Source organism: Aythya marila (genome assembly GCF_965140915.1).
Source record: "Aythya marila genome assembly, chromosome: 6".
Lineage (NCBI taxonomy): Eukaryota > Metazoa > Chordata > Aves > Anseriformes > Anatidae > Aythya > Aythya marila.
In genome coordinates this window covers 7489374-7506719 of record NC_139047.1, presented here as the reverse complement: position 1 = coordinate 7506719, position 17346 = coordinate 7489374, and the positions used below count along the sequence as shown (strand labels likewise).

The following is a 17346-nucleotide window of genomic DNA, read 5'->3' as shown; positions in this document are numbered from 1 at the left end:
AATAATGGTATATTTAAGGTATCTGGTTATTAAAAAAATTGGACACAGCAAAAATAAAAAATAATAAAGATCCCCGTTGTTTCTAAGGTTATGCATCTTGCATTGTTCAGGAACGCATTGAAATTACTGAGCAGGAGAAGTCTGTAACGTGCCCCCTTGAATAAAAGTAGTGAAATTAATGCAGACAAATATCTTATCTTGATAGTTTGCTCAGTCACTGAAGATTAGAGGTTGTTTTCCTGGTTGCTGTCACCCTTTGTAATCTCAAAATCTGAAGTTTACATGTCCTTCCTGAAGAATACTTCAGAATTTGAATTCAGTTGCATTTTCTAATTCCTTACCTCATAGAAATTAGGGATCTATCCTTGAAGGAGACTTTAACAATCCATTAAAGCCTGAATAACAGAGCTATTCTCCCACTTCTAAACAAAACAAAGCCACGTCTTTAAAAACAAGAAGCCTCTTCACTTTTTATCTTAATGGAAATAAAAGCCAGCGATTAATGGATCTCTCCAGGGTTTCTATTCTTGAAGATTAGAGAGTCACAAAGGCTGAAATAGTTTCAATAGGAAGGTGTGATGCTGAGCTCAGATTGTGTTATTTGTATGTGCTCAGCTAGAAACAGAGTTGCTAAAATCCAATTTTTGGATGAAGATTCTCTTCTTCGACAAAACGAGACAAACAGCAGCAACTCCAATATTCGGTAATTTATGTGTGCAAAAATGTCCTGCAGTGCCAATAAAGTTGGTTCCTCCCAGGAAATGCATTTAAAATACTCATTAAGGGGTGATTGTTGCACATAGGAAACATGCTGAAAGCATGTTTTTAAGGAAGTATTTTCTTGGGAAAGAAAAGAAAACCTCTCCAAGAAAAAGCAACTGCTTTTTTGGGATTGGACAGCCAGTCGTTTGCTTCTTGCAAAAAGCCCCAGAGCTCAGACTGAGGATGTTTTAGCTGAAATTTGACAAGGTTGCCACATCTTCACTACATGCAGTTGCTTCCTGTGTTCAGAAATAGAAACAGCGTTTTGCTTTGTGGAGTGGCCTGGCACCTTCGCCTGCACTTTGAATAGGAAAATGTGACAGTCCTGTTGTTCAGCTCAGGGATGTTTAATTCACTCTGCATCGGTCCAAGGAGTGGGAATCTTGCCAACCAGTGGCTCCTGTTGTTTCCACAGTAGGTGGTGGAGAAATTTTAATAAATGTATTTAATTTATCAGGCTAACTATAGCCTTGACAGTAATTCATACCAACTAACCTGGCTGTATACAAGGAAAAAACAAATCACAATGTCTGATGCACAAAGCCTGTTGCTCATCATCTATTAGATGAATAAATAAAACCACCTTCTACTGTTAAATGCACACAAAACATTTCTTGGATTTCTGCAGGCAGCTTCCATTAAGGAGCATGTAATTCTGGACACACTGTTACAGCCTGTACTGTATTTGTTTTGTGTATTCTTCCCTTTGACTTCTGATCAGTACCTTGACCTTTCATAACCATCGTGGGAAAAACATCCTTTTTCATTTCTTCTTTTTATTGTCTGTGTAAAATTTCATCCACTTGCTGGGAGGGACTTTGTGAGCATTGGTCCTCCTCCTGCTTCTCTGTCCTCCCGCTCTTTCCCTGGGAAGGAGGCTCGGGGATGCCAGTTGGATGGGCTCCCTGGTGTGCTTCAACCATTTCCTGACCTGGAGGACCAAATAGTCAAGCTTCTGACGATTAGTTCAGCTTAGACACAAGCAGAAATCTCATGGGGATGTATAGCCTCATAGTTAAGAGCAATGAGGAATCAAATACTTTTTTTTTTCTTCTCTTTTTGTAGATGACATCTTGTTATGCCAAAATAAATACATCAACCTGGTTCAGTGCACTGACATCATCTCGAGATACCTGTAGCAGTGCAGAGAGCACTTGGTGTAAATGCAACCATGAAACCTTGTATGGTGAAAGTTATAACTCTGGTTAAGGCTCCTTGTATTGTTAGGAAAACCCCTCTGCTCCGAGGACTGTGCAGTCCAACTGCAAAACAGGAACGTCAGTGCTTGTAGGGGATGCAGGCTTCCCAGTGCAGTGCTCGCTCTGCTAGCCCGCTGTGCCTCTCTAAAGCAGTTTGAGCCCATCCGCTCAGTGAGCCAGCCGTCACTTTGTCTTTCCTGGTGAGTGTCCCAAGACCCTTGAACGTGCTCTCAGCTTCTTATAGGCTATAGCTGTCTAAGGCAAATGGATAAAAGGCAATGTGTTTTCCCATGGTTATTACTTTCCTAAAATCCTTCCAGACTGTTGGCATTATTTTGTTTATGAGGTAGTAGTTTGTGCACATTTATGTTGCCTCGAAAGCAAGATTTACTTGATTGAAGCTCCCAAATGCAAAGAAAGCAAAAGGCATTAATCTCTCCAATTGGAAATTCTGTAACTGGGCAGCTATAAGCTGATGTGCTTTGAGTTTCTGCAAAATGTAGCTACTGCTAAACAGCCCAAATGGTAAAGCATTTTGTAGCAGTATAATGTTCTCATTTTAATCTTTCCGATCTAATTTATGACTAAATTTTCCCTTGGGAGATGATACAATAAACTCTCATGGAAACCACTTTGCAAATATGTTGAAGGCCAAACAGGTATTACAGATATAATGTCAAAATTCTTATTGACTTGCTAAATACATAGTCATCCTTAGCTTTCCTCAGGACAGTAAGATGTTAGCTTTGAAGATTAGGTTGTTACAGAGTGGAAGCTTTGTCTTGGTCATAATGTAGTTCAATTTAAACAGCTTAGAATTTATTGTATGTGCTCAGGCAGCCTGTATACCTGAAAGTCAGACGCCTCCTAAGCGGATACACTAACAGAGGAATTGTGTTTTAGACAGAAAATGTTAGAAAGACACTCAGATGTTGATGTAAACCTAATCAGTTTCTTTAGTCATACAATATTTTTAGCTGAAAAATAGATATAGACACATGGTGACAGCTGACATGAGCTTAAGTCTAGCTCAGTCAATAGGAATAACATTTGACTATGTCTCTAGAACCTATATTTAAAAATTTGAAAGCTAGAGGTTTTTTTAATCATGCTATTTATCTGTTATTTAGATTTACTGTTCCCATTCCCACATTACTATTTTGTTATTATTTTAGCTTTCCACATCCCACATTATTTTCCCAGGAAAGCTTTGCAAATTGAGTCAAGATACACATTTCAAAGGCTCCCCCCTACATTTTTATCCATCACTGTCGCTTATACATTATTTATGGAGCTTCCTTTCCAAATGCCAGAGTTGGACATTGATCTGCAGTTTAGTGGGTATAAAATTGGCATTTGCTTTGTGTCCAAGACCTCCATCACCTTTTTTGTAATGTATATTAGCTCAGTCCCAGCCTCACTTGCTTCACCTATGCAGCAATGTGATTTCTCTCTTACACTCAATAACTACATAATGACCATACAGTTAATTCTCCAGTTTTTGTGTATGAAGAAGCCTACTCCTGAAAAAAATGATATGTTAAGACCAGCCATTCAGAAAACAAAACTTCAGTTGAAACACTCCAAGGGTGGCTTCTATAAGTTGTCACGAAAAAATTCACTTAGAAATTTCCAAGGACTTAACAAAAGATGCTCCTCACTGACTGCCACTTTAAATTTCAGGAAGGCTGATTTTGCTTCCAATCCATTGATTTGTTGCTCAAAATATTATTATGCATATTAACAACGAAGTCTAGGTGTCTGTGAGGACAAGAGTGATTTAAAGTTTCTACCGTCTGTCTTAAATGTTCAGACACAGTTCAGTTCTGCAGTTATGCAGCAGCCCAAGGCTCCTCAGGTACAGCTCTTTTCAAAATTACAGCCAAGCCCATCCTTTTCCTTTAGTACAACTTAAAGCAAACTAAAAGACTACTCTACTACTAGTTTGGTTTTTGTTGTTGTTGTTGTTTGTTTGTTTGTTTGTGTGTGTGTGTGTGTAACAAATCTGAATCTAAAGTGCAACTTTAGTGTTTGGACAATAAATTTTCTGCAGCTGCCAAGGCAACTCCGGTTGCGATACATTACTTGCTTCCAGATCAGGAACCAGAAAACTGTTTTTCACTATCCATGTTCTGATACTTGTCAGTATGCTCAAACTTGAGGGATTTTTGTTGAAGCTCGTACTGCATATCAGAAAAACCACTGGTGCTCAGAAAGGCTTAACACCACAATTTCACAAATGTTGACGTAATTGAAGAATACAAGATGTGGAAGGAGACAAGACATTAGCTTGTTCTGGAACAAAATTCCTGACGTGCATGCTCTGTGTTAGTTTTGACATTGTCTCAAAATGGAGTGTCCTCTTAGACATGAGAAACATCAGTATGTGCTAAATATTTCTCATGGTTGTGAATGGCTTCGAGAGAAGCTGGAAGCAGCCGTGTGCCTGAATCCCATAAAAGATGTCTCCTGAACTCTTTTGAAAATCTCAGTTTATCTTGCCATTAATATTTATAATTGTCAATGAGCAATGCATGGAACAGCTAATTGAGCTCCATAAATTGCAATAGGCTGGTTATTTCCACATGGCTACATTTCAGTTATTATTTTTTCCCTTGGAGTTGGTACTGTAACTGCTGTAGCTGCTTAGAGACCACTTTTTGCTAATTCAGTAAATGCTAATTTTTTTAATTGTCACAATTGAAGACAGTGCGTTGCATCAGTGAAAATGTATGGGGAAAAAAAAATTAATTGATGGCATTTCAGGTTATCAGCACACTCACTAACATGCTTGACTGCATTTTGTGAACGTGGCTGTTATGATTGCCCTGGGAACTTGTTTAAAGTTAAGTGAGTGTTCTCTTTATGGCACTACTGAATTTCCCTGTTACAGGAAACAAATTCATGCTGTTTGGTTTTGTTCTAACAGATATAACACTTACCTTTTAATTGATCAAAAAGAAAAATGTGGAATATGCTGTTCAAGTTAGCTTGAGATGTGAAAAGCTTCTGAAACAGATGATGTGGTAACTATTCACAGTAGTTGTGCTCACAACTCTGCTGTGGCATATTAACTGTGATTAACATGGAAAAAAAAGGTCTCTGCACTTAGGAAATATTTTCCCCTTTGTGTCACTTAGAAATCAAGCTTTCTTGGGATTTAACATAATGTGACAAAATGCATGGGCCACATTGGAGGGTCAGTCAAGCTCCTTGGACCAGGCTCAGCAGACGTCTGTTGTCTGCTGGCAGCTGAGGCGTGTGAGGAGCCTTGCCGATGCGTCATGAAATGGATATTCCCTCAAAATAGAGCTTACTGTACTTGGCAACTGATGGTGTTAAAAGTGGGCCCTTGGCTTATTCCCGACATATATCTCATTTACAGTTATCCACCCTTTCTATTTCTCCCAGTGGAAAAAAAAAAAAAAACAAAACACACAGCCTCCATGATAGATGTTTAAAGGACAAGGTAGCATTTATGAGAAGCCCCAGGTTCCTTCATCAGTCATTGATCTGTGTTTCTGGGCAGAACAATGAAGTTACCCGTTATTTTGCTGCGCTTCACTCAGGTTCATTTGACTTTAACCAGACGCCAATTTAAGATCACTACTAACAATCATGTCGTTCCATCCCTGCTGACAGGATAATTCTGGCCTGGCTGTTGGGAGCTTAAAATGCTTTACCTGTGCTCAGCTAGTATTATTTGTAATTAAAGCTCCTAGGTTATACGTTGCAAAGGAATGGGTTGTCTGGAGCTCATTTTTACAGGTCATCCTCTAGAAAGGTATCTCTGAAAATAACTCAGTGTTTTTCATTTTGAGATCCCATTTCTCTGTTCACCTTGTGCATGGTATAATGTGCCAGCATTAGCTGCTGAGAAATTAAACAGGACATACATGCAAAACTGTCCTTGAAGAGAGCCAGGCTAGTGTTTCCATGTGCTCTCATTGATGAAAAGACCCAAATTCCAGACAGTACAACCCAGAACTCACACAATTAAAGCTGTTTAGCTTTTTTTTTTTCAGATGGAGGAAAAATGCGTACATTAGAGAGGAAAAGCTGTCCCCTGAACATACAGCGGCAGTGTTTGCTGCACGCTTTCTTATGCTTTGCTGGGCCTGGCTGAGGGGCACAACAGCCGCCATCTTGGAGCTGCCATTGAGATGGGGCGGCCGCCATTTTGGGGCAGTTCCTGAGGCGCGACGGCCGCCATTTTGGGGCGGTTCCTGAGGCGCGGCGACCGCCATTTTGGGGCAGTTCCTGAGGCACGAAAGCCGCCATTTTGGGGTAGTTCCTGAGGCGCGACGGCCGCCATTTTGGGGCGGTTCCTGAGGCGTGGACATTGTGGTTTCGGGGCGGCCCCTGAGGTGTGGCAATTTGCATGCTGGTTGGAAGTCATTATTCTGAGAACTGGAAGGATGGCAAAGAAAGGCAAGGTAATAACATCAGGGAATTTCCAGCCACAGTGATGCTATAACGGGGAAGAAAGGGAAAATTGTGCAAAATCAAAGGATGGAATGTTCAAAACATGCCTAGGTTTGGCATGACTTGCAGGGCAGGGGGTAAGACTTGGAAGACCCTTTCTGACATGAGGATTTGAGAGTCTGTGTGGAGGCCAGCAGATATCTTTGCAGTGACTCCAACAGTGCCTGCAGTGAGCTCCAAGCAGGCAGGTGTCCACTTTCAGTAGGCATCACGTCAAAACTAGCAGCGACTGCAAACTGACAGTGTTGGCAAAAAGTGGCTAAACCCTGGGCCGCCTGCTGCGCTCCCAGTATGTTTTTTCAAGCTGAACCAGTCAAAAAAACAAAACATCCTGCAAAGCATGTCATTACTCTTTTTTATTCAAATCTGAATACAGAAAGAAACCCCAAATTGAAATACTGTGGCTCTAGACTTAGTCAGAAGGCTGCGTTCTATCAAATACAACCTCCCTCCACGTTTTTTTTTTTTTTTTTTTTTTTTTTTTTTTTCCCACCCTCTTTTGTATTTCCCCAAGAATTAGATTAATATGGCTGTTTCTCCAGCAAATATGTTTGTTGGGGAGAAAAAGGTATTGTAACACTGATGGGTTAGGAAAGAACCCTCTGGCTCTTGTTGAAATAATTGCCATAATTTGTCATTTCAGTTGGATAAACCAAATGGGGCAGTAGGCCACAAATATCAACAACAGAACTTTATTATTTTGTCCTCTGTTTTTTATTTTCCAAACTTTGTGATGAAAATTGCTGGTGAGTGTGTGTGTGTAACTTCAGTGCCATGCGAAATTAGTGTCATTTCAGGTGTGCTTGTTGTACGGAGGAAATAATACATAACCTTAAAATAGAAAAGATGTGTGTAAGTGACAAAAATTGGCAGGGAGGACTTGGTCAGATTCAGTTCTGGAACTGCTTTTATTTTTTATTTTTAATTCTATTCCAAGTTTAGAATGTCCCTTTAAAATAATTAGAATAATCACAGTATCTCTGGAACATCAGTGGAGAAATTCATGTCTTGAGTATAATTTTAATATGTCCTGAATTCTGAAGAGAAGCTAGAAAAGCCAGCTTACTGAAATTTTTGTATATGATGAAAACAAACTCCTGACCAAACTGGCTATTCTGAAATGTCTGAAAGTAAAAGAGCTATCATGAAAGTGCTAGAAAGCTTCTGATTATAATGGAATCAGTGTCCCAGGGAATAATGCAGCTCTGCATTTAATATTGAGCTACTGAACCGTACATCTCAACCTAGCTAAACTCACTGGGTTCTCATCAAAGTGCTGTAATGACACTGTGCTCTTTTTAGATGCCAAGCAACTCTTGAAATAGCTCCAGATCTTTTTTAGCAGCTTCAGCTGAGTAGAGACATCAGACATTAGAAGGACAGCTACTGCCGCGGCATATATATATATCTTTCATTATGTATACTGCCACACTCGGCAATAATCTTATGAACTTTTATAAACCTAATTAAAAGGTTCTTGCACACTTCCAGGCAAAATCATGGCAGCAGTGCTGAACCAGCAAAACAAAAGCTGTCCTTTGTTCTGCAAATCCGTTGTCTTTCCTTACTAACGATACATGCGCAACACGTTTAATTCAATTCTTGTCATTGTTTGCCTGTGTGTTTTTTGTTCTGGCATTGACTGGCATCCCTGTTGTGTTACTCATAGTTCAGGCATGTTACTCTAAGTAGAATTTTTTATTTCTGTGTATTGTTTAAGGTATTTACTTTGCCGAAGGGAAGAAAAAAGTGCTTGCATCTACTTAAGCAGATGGATAGTTACGTCAATTTCTGTCCATTAAATACACAAACACACATAGGTGTATAAACATATGCAGTGATTGCAAGGTGTTGCAGGTATGGAGTTAAGTGAGATATGAAAACTGTATTTGAGAGACACTTTCTAACACAGAGGTTTTGTTTCTGGGAGCAGCTCTGGGCTGGAGCATCCTCCAACCTCTCCCTCCTGCTAAGGACAGTGAGCCTCTAGGTGAATGTTGAAATGACACTTCTCAGATTTCTAGGCCATTTATTTGAATTATTTGGAATAACTTAGTTTTCTAAAACATTTTTCTTTTTAAAAAACATCTTAGTACTGTTAATCTTTCGGACTCTGAAAAACTGTGTTTGTTTGTTTTTACCTTTACAACCCAGACAATCAAGTGTTGAGTATGAGCAGGAGAGAATTGTTGTATAGCTTATCTAATGCAAACAAAGTATTCAGCCAGCCCTGAAGTGCAACAGTAATTTTGCTAATGGTTTTGATACTACCTTTGATCAAAATCTGTGTGTATCTGTGATACCAGCACTTCAAAATCAAACTTGAATTTACAAATGTAAATTTGTAAATTGACTTTACAAATGTTCAGTGATTGATCTGATTTATTTGGAAGTACCAGGTGGTGATATGACTTACGTGCTTTGTATTTTCTCTTTCAAACGTGCCCTCCATTTCTATCATGTATTCCTGTTTGACGGTGAGCTCTTCCAGTGGTCTCTCCCTTACCCCATGTTGTGTCCTTCACTCATACCCTGGAATATCCTGTACAATGGAGTTACTCACAGACAGACTACCTTATCTGACCTGTGGTGTTGCTATGCTGGTTTCTGCTCGTATATGCTAAAGAGACCATTGACCTGCTGCCTGCTTTGAGTCGTGCAAAGTCATCCTTTCATGCATCTTTTATGCTTACTGTGAATTTCTGCTCGAGTTTAATAAAACTGGAAAGATTGGCTACCCCTTTGTTCTCTACTTTTCAAGCCAGTATGTCTAATAAGCTCAGTTGCATGTTGCATTGAAAGAGAAGTGTGGTTAAATTCAAGAAGTTGAAACAGAATTCTTTGGGGAAGTTTTGTTTGTTTGTTTTTTTGTTTTTCTGGCATGACTGTATCACATACTAAAGCAACTGCTATGAGAAAAAATCAGAACGATTAAAAATGGACCGTTTCTAATGTGTTTATTTCATTTTTGTCTTTCAGTCTATCAGAGAAGTCACAGGCTATGTTTTGGTGGCTTTGAATCAATTTGAATACCTGCCATTGGAGAACCTGCGCATCGTTCGTGGGACCAAACTCTATGAAGACCGATATGCTCTGGCGATATTTCTTAACTACAGAAAGGATGGCAATTTTGGACTCAGGGAACTTGGCTTGAAGAACTTGACAGGTAAGTGAAACTTATAAATGCAGTGGATTAGTTGGGGAAAAAAAGAGCTTGTTGAACATGTGCATCAATGTCCTCAGTCATTTACATTGTGCAAATAACAGGTACCATGAGAGGCCAACAGTTCTACACTGTTTGAAAGGCTCGTTGGTACTTAATTTCATTCCTTTTCAGAATCACAGCTGAACTTTTTCCAGTACTGCTCAAATGCTATGTATGAAATTCATGCCAAGAGCGTATTTGCAACAAAAAGAATTGTTGAAAGAAACGACACACTTTTTTCTTAGTTTTGAGAACACAAATTTGGTTATTATTATGTTGCTTCAGGTGCTACCTATTTTCTGGCAAGTTAGCTTTGGCTTCCTCAGCCTCAGCTCTTGCTGCTGTGTCAGCATTGCTGCTACTCTCACAGAGGTGGGGGAAAGAGAGGTGGGTGAGAGGGGACACTGGATCTTTGGAGTATTTAATTTAAGACGTCCGCTTTCAAATAAAAAAGTTTATTATATATAGTGATATTTTTTTGAGGCAAAAATGTAAACTAAGTCTATGTTTCTGTGGTCATCTGTAAGTTCAGGGCTGGATGGATAAAGATGTGGGGTAGGTCAGCATTTCATATCTCCCAGATGAGGGTCTGCAGTAACTGGTTTGAGAGATTAAATGCTGGCTAAATATCATATCATATATTGCACTGTAACTTAATAAAGGCCAGGCAGTGGCAAAGTTTCTTTAGGGAGTTCACAAGAAGTGTTTTATTTGTACATGGTTCCTTGTGAAGGGAGGGTTGTCTGCTATGATCATTTGTACTTTTAAGTTTTGGAGTTTGTGAAATGGCCTTATTTCTACAAGTGGCTACATGCTGAGTGCAAACACTGATGTGAGCTGGACTTGAACCTGAGTACAGGGAGGTGGGAGCATTTTGAACTGTATTAAGGCACCCTTCACTCCTGACTTTTTTTGTGTTGGTGTATTCAGTGATACAAAAGTGCCTGCAGTTCCCTTCTGTTCAAGCCTCTCTGGGTTGTACAGAGATGCTTTCAAAAATAGGAAAGAAAAGGAGATTTTGACTGTTTTACAGAATAAAACACAATTTTAGCAGACTTTCTGATCAGGTTCATTCTTCTAGTCAGACTTCTAACACTTTTGCTTACTGAGGCCATCGTGCTGATACCAGTGCACTTCCCAAAGTCTCTAAATCCCTGCTGTGCTTCTCTCTATCATTGTCATAATCCAATTTTCTCCTATTCTGTTCCCACATTTTCCCTACACTTATGATTTAGGGTATTCATTATGGCTGCCTGTGCCTTCACATAGCACAGTTACAGCATCATGTACTAATTTTCTACTTCTTCAGATACTTTTCTTGTCTATGAGTCTCAAAATGCTTTGTAAAAGACACTAGGCTCGGTGAAACTGAGACTGAGAGGTGATGTGAGGCCAAGGCCAGGAAAGGACTGGAACCCTTTTCTCTTGGGCTAGAGGCTGTTCTGCCAGGAAGCAAGGGTTGTATTTTCAGTGCTTGTTTATCCATGGCTTTACTGCTCAGTAACATGAAAAACCTTATCTTTTAGGCCCCGGCTCAAGATTTTGTTCATGAACTAGCTGCCCTGTGCCAATGAACAGTTCGTCTGACTCCAGAGGTTCTCTCTGGAAGCTGTTTTTATGTGATAGGCATAACACCAAAACCATCCAGCAAATAGCTTGACTGTCTTTTCAGGTGTTGTGAGAAAGTCTGCCTTAGCCCAGCCTTTGAATCTTCCCTAACATGAGATCATCACAGCCACTTCATCTGATTTAGGTGTTTACAAAGCCCTCTGATGGGATTATTTGGCTCAAAACCTATTGTTGTCTCTTGGAAGAAAAGTTCCCTAATAACACTAGCTTGTCTCTGCTGAGTGCTTAAAATAGCTACCGGGTGCTGCGTATGAGCTAGTGTGTACTTAAAAATACTCTAATATTTTCTAGATAGCATGTGCCAGGGCCCTGTGAGTCCCTACAGCAGCTGTTCTTTGACCATTTTATATACTGTTTAAGATGCACCTGGCTATTTTAACCCACAACCTGCTTCTTGTTGCAAATGCTCTCCCTGGAGCGTATTAATAGTTAAGTCATTTTTGTAACACAGCCTTAATAACTACATAAAAATAAGTGGTGGTTGCGGGAGTCAGTGATGTTGCAAGGCCACAAAAGATCAGCTGTGTCTGGGTCTTCCCTGTGCCTACCAACCGCTCCGTATTTCCATCAGAAACAGCCAGTGATTTGCATTGAATTTAAGATGAAGTTTATGGTTCCCATGAACTTGCATCCATCAAGCTTCTCGTCCACTACAGATTTAAAGAGACCGGCTGTGAGTGGTGCATTCCTTCCACCAGAGTAAAATATAAACGTAACTACTGCCTTGCATGCCCAGAACTATCTTTCCAGGGCTTACGTTCACAAAAGCTCGGGAGGTTCTGTTCTTATTTGTGCATTGTCTGGATGCAGGGTTCCTGATGCTGTTTCAGTCTGTTACTGCACAGTGTTCAAATACAAACGCTACCCCTGTGTCAAATAAATGCAGAGGCTGTTCTCACCTGCAGGTTATCCTATGACTTAACCGGAGGCAGGATTTCATCCCCTTGTGACGTACCATTGCATTATTTTTAGTGTGTTGTTAACAGCTGTGTTTTTATTGTCAGCTATGTCTATCATGCTTTCATATTTAAATGTAACCTTAAATGCTTGAATTTTTCCCCTTAAGCTATATATGTGTATATATAAAAGACAACTGTGAAGGCAGTAAGTTTTATCTTGCACAGAAAGCACGATGCAGTTCTCACTCATGATGTCTGTCATCCTGAGAGGGAGTTTTGTTTGTGCAGCACAGGTCAGGAGCAGATCCTAAAATTCATGTGACACTTCCAGAAAGTCTTGCCTATAAAAATCAATTTCTCACTTATTATAATAACTTAGTCAATGATTCCACAAGTGTCAAAAACAAAAAGACATTGAACTAATGAAGAGGCTGCTGTCATCTCAGCTGGACTCATCTCAGCTTGCAGATTCAGCTGCCAAGTAGCCTTAAAATAAAATGCAGTTTTGACATACTGAACGTATTATTCAGGCTGAGATTAGCAGAATAACTGATGCTGAGGGTATGCCACCTTCTTCCATTTACTGCCTATGAGCTAGTGCAAATCATTCCTGTCTTTCCCATGTAGCTAGGCAGTCAACCTTAACTTATCCAATGAAAGGGCATAATCATTGTTCACACTTTGAGTACTCCAAATATAGAGAGTACCTGATGGCTGCATTTCATTATGGCATTTATCTTCATGAGCTGGGAAGGAGGGATAACTCACAAGTGCCAGAACCACTTATGAAGCATCCCATATTTTCTTCTGAGTGAAGATGAGTAGCAGAGATCTACAGCAAATGATGCATCTTTGAATGAGCGGAGATAACGTCATCATCTCCCCTATTGGCCTTGGAAATAGAAGTTCCCCTGGAATTCCTTAAATGTATTAGACTAAAGCAGATTTAGGAGTGCTTAGTTTGATAACACGTAAAAGCAGGAAAATTTGTAGTTTCTTACTTGCTAGCTTTCAGGAATGGAGATAAAAGCTAAATTAAGGCAACTGTGGTTCAAGTGGCAAACGCCTGTTGTAGCCCAAAGGATTTGGCCAGTGATAGCCAAGGAAATCTCATTTGATTGGCAGGAAAGTCACAGGGGAAAGGATGGTTTTCACTGGGTGTAGAAAGTGATCCATTGTAAATTTTCCCTTCTCACAGGTCTTTGTAATATTTTTGTTTGTTTGTTTTAAGTTTTGATTACATTTTTAATCGTTCTGTAAAAAAAAACTGAACATTCTGTGATAATTTTCAGTATATTTTCAATATATTTTTTCCTCAGGAAATCAAAAATGCTAAAGGGTGCTTTGGAGGGGGGAGAAAAAAAGAACGACCACTTCTCTGGTAAAGGTTACTTGTCAGTGATTTTCTATCTTCCTTTTTTTTTTTTTTTTTTTTAAACAAGGACTGTTCATTTACTATCATTACACTGCAGCTCAGTCGAGATTGAGGGAAGGGCACGGGAGGAGTCATATTTTCTTTTGGTTTTGTTGACTCTGCACATTTGGAACCAAAGGTGCTTTTGGGAATCTTACTTAGATACCTGCCCAGGGCCTGAGCTCCTTTAGCCCCATGTGACTGCACATCAAGCGTTCTTTCAGAGGGGTAACACCTCTGCCTTTCTAGTGCCTCTCCTTGGAGCGCATGCACGTTGCATGAGCCACTGCTGAGTTCACAGTGCTTAGAGGTACGAAGGCCTGAGCATGACACCTGGCCTGAGCAGATGAGGCTGGGGTGTGCTGGTTGTGGTGTACTCCTTAATTGCTGCGGCTTCCTACTAGCTGGGCGAGCTGGGAAGAAAGCAATATGTAATTTGCCTCAGGCTTCCTATACAACAGGTGGGCAAGGCATCGCATCTCTAACCTCGGAGAGGTGTTGCTAGGATACGTGAAGGAATGAGAAATTTGTTTAAAAAATCCCTTTGGTACCCTCTGCAGTCAGGGCTGCTGCAGGAGTTAAAATGTTTTGCCCAGAAGAAGCTGCAGTGGCTCAGCGACTGCCCAGGAGTGCTGCTTTCTCTGTGGCCTTGGAGTTGCACAGACCACGGAGGCATTTGTGTCCCAGCACATCTTTGCTGACTCTCCAGCAGGTAGAAGAAAAGAGAGGAACACCTTGAGCACGGCTGTTCTTCCCCTGGGAAAGGAAAGCTCTTCAGTGCTGCGGCACAGCGCCTCGGGGCATGGTGCAGGACCTGCTACAGGTTCCCTTGTCTCACCCGTATGGAAAGAAGGGCCGAGGCTTGTGACTGCCCTTATGCTAATAAATGTGCCAGCTAGCAAGCAGCCGTCTCCCCCGGGACACTGTTAGACTGTCTTGGAAAAAAATTGCCCCACTGCAGGTAGTGCTCTCCCCTGACACTGTCGCATGTAGCCAGGGGAGTCCGGAGATGGATCTCTGCTGGCAGGAGCGTGCAGGCACCTCGTGCCGAGCACAGAAACTCCGACCAGCGTGGATCCAGCCTGCGCCGTGCCAGTTGGCATCAGTGCCTGGCAGCTCTTCCAGGCGCTCCTCGCTGCACGGCTGCAGACGTGGCCCCGAGGAGTCCCAGATAAGGGACCCACGGGGCTGAGGTGTAACCCCCGCAAGCCAGCAGAAGATGGCTCATAGGTGCTATCGAGGCACGTAGGCATATTGGACCCGGCCAGAAATAAATACTGATTTTGAGCTCCATGAGATTTATACTCATGAGTTGATTATGTTCAGTAACAATGGCTGAGCTTTGGATTTTTAATTTCAGCAAGGCTAGAATTTTACAGTCTCTAAAGGATTCAGATATGCTTTTGTCATGCTAAATGGTATAACTAATGTCTGATTTTTTGCAACCTGTTGTTCGCTAATTTATGCTCAGCTTTATTTCAAAGCACTTTATTGTTTTTAGTTCTGTCTCTGATGTTAGAAATGTGCGACCTTGTTTGGAATGATTATGGCAAGGAATTAAAAGAAAAGTAAAAGCTTATAGTAATGATTTATTGGTAAATGTGTTCTGATCACACGCTCAAAGGATTCCACTGACAGGATTGTCTTAAACTCCTGCCTTTGCTCCCTGAAAGCTCTTTGCTGCTTCCCCCCAGCCCAACCAATATTTTCACATAAACTGTGAAATGCACATTGTGTGTTGGAAGCAGGCTAAAACAGTTTATTGCAAGTTGTTTGCAGATTGTTCCCTGCAAGTCTCCAGTATCACACAACAGGGTAAGGTCACATCACACAGCCCCTCCTGCAGCCAAAACAGGGCTTAAAATTACGGGGAGGAGAAGCTAGGCCAAATCCTTAGCTGGTGTAAAGTGGCATGGTTCCTTTGACTTTGTAATGAAATGAAATTCAAATTGCCCCTTGCTTTCTTCAGTGGATAATTTAATTCACACTTTAATTTATAAGTTAACTAGTGCCTAACTCCCACTTAAGCCCTTTTAAGGATGTTGTATTCAGGATGCTCTGTCAGGATTAATACCAGCTAATGATAGCTGACTCAAGGCATGTCTGCACCATGCCGCGGAGCTCTGTGTAGGACCTGGAGCTAGCATCAGGCTGGCTGGCTTTAGAATTAGCGTAGCTGCATCACTGGGGTCCTGTGCCTGGGCTAAATAACCCAGCAAGGTGGACCCAGCAGGTTGCTCCTGCCTGAGTATGGTCCCTGGAAACAGAAGCACCTTGTCCTGGATCTTAATTAAATGGCTGCTGCGTGAAGGGGAGTGGAATGGGTAGAAGGATGGGGAGACAAGAGCAGATGGAGGAAAGCCTTCCCAGTGCTATGGTAACCTGCACCTCTGCTGCTTTCTGTTGTGAATCACCATCTTTACAATAGAGCCAATAACGTTTGCCACTTTAATTAGGCTGCTTTTGAGAGTTTGGTATGAAAATGTTAGTCAGGGAGGACCTGAGGTGATGTGGAATTTAGCTTGTAACACCGTCAAATGCTAGTTTCAATGTTACTACACAGTACATCCAGGTGTGCTGCTATTGTCACCTGAAAATGCCATGTAAAATAATAATGTCATTCGTTCCGTCTTTCTTGGCAGTTTTTCCTTTTTACCTCTCTGCAGTAGTTCTCTATCTGTGCGTTTTTCAATTATGAGGTAAGAAATTTTCCAGATTTTGGATGTGTGAAACACCCTTTAGCTTTTTTAGAAATATGGGCAATCAAGATAAATCCAGTAATGCTGAAACCTTCTAGTAATGTAGTAGCTTTGCCTGACTTCAGTGACTTGAGAGCTTTAAAAGCACAGGGACTTCTCTGGCCACATGCTTTGCAGGGAGTTAAACATCTGAACAGAGTAATCCCTCCATTTCAATCACACGGGTCAGGAATGGGTGGCATTTCAAAACATCCAAGTTTGGCAGACAGATCTGTGCTGAGCTACACTATAACTTCAGTAAAATGCAATAAGCATTGCAGACAGGAAGGAATTGTGTGGTTTGTAGTGGCAGCACTGCTGGAAAGATGCAACCCAGCTCCTGCGTGGGACAGAAAGGAGCTGTATGCCACAGCTCAGGCCAGGGTCTGATCTAGACTAGGTCTTTTCAAATGGAAATCCTTGTCACTCCAGTAGTTTATCTTCTTCAGTTCGGAGAAGAAAAGAAGCATTAATTTCAGCGCTTTAATTTTTTTAGTAGTTTTTGTCTTGTTTTTTTTTCCTTCTCTCTACAGTCTCTTGAACTCATTGATTTTCTTACTTCCTTCTGACAGGCCACAGCTGACAAGGAATTTGGTGCTTCTGTAGCATAACGAAAGCCTTGTGTTACGTGGTGAACGTAACCTGCTGGCACTCCCCAGCTAAAGGGCAGGTTGTAGAGTAGGCAAGTTCTGCTGCCGCAGGGCTGTGAGCTCTGAGCCACTGGTGTGGCAGTGGGGCTGTGGGGTCTAGGGCTCAAAATGGGAATGAAGCTCTGGGAGTCAGATGCCAAGTTTCATGTATTTAAGTAAAGATCTGGGCCTCAGCAGAAAGCATTTCAGTGGCGTTGCATCATACAAGGCAGCGTATGCCTACAGAGCTGGATTTAAACCTGGTCCAAGAGTGTGAGCTCCCTTATCTAGCTTCTCCAGGAACCTATAGGAGCTGGGGTTTAGGACACCATTCTTTAAAGCATTCATCAAGTTCAGAGAAGATGGGATTGGGCCCCTAGGTTTGC

The 17346-nt window shown here is 41.2% G+C and overlaps 1 protein-coding gene across 3 annotated transcripts in view; it reads left to right on the top strand.

Annotated features, from left to right (window-relative positions):
* Positions 1 to 17346, top strand: part of ERBB4 (erb-b2 receptor tyrosine kinase 4) — a gene marked incomplete at its 5' end in the record, with an annotated part of 567763 nt that overhangs the window by 271431 nt on the left and 278986 nt on the right. For all 3 annotated transcript variants that reach the window (XM_082763474.1, XM_082763473.1, XM_082763475.1), the window contains one exon: positions 9426 to 9612. In XM_082763474.1, the coding sequence (XP_082619600.1) occupies positions 9426 to 9612 (187 nt within the window). The remainder of the gene's footprint in view (positions 1 to 9425; positions 9613 to 17346) is intronic.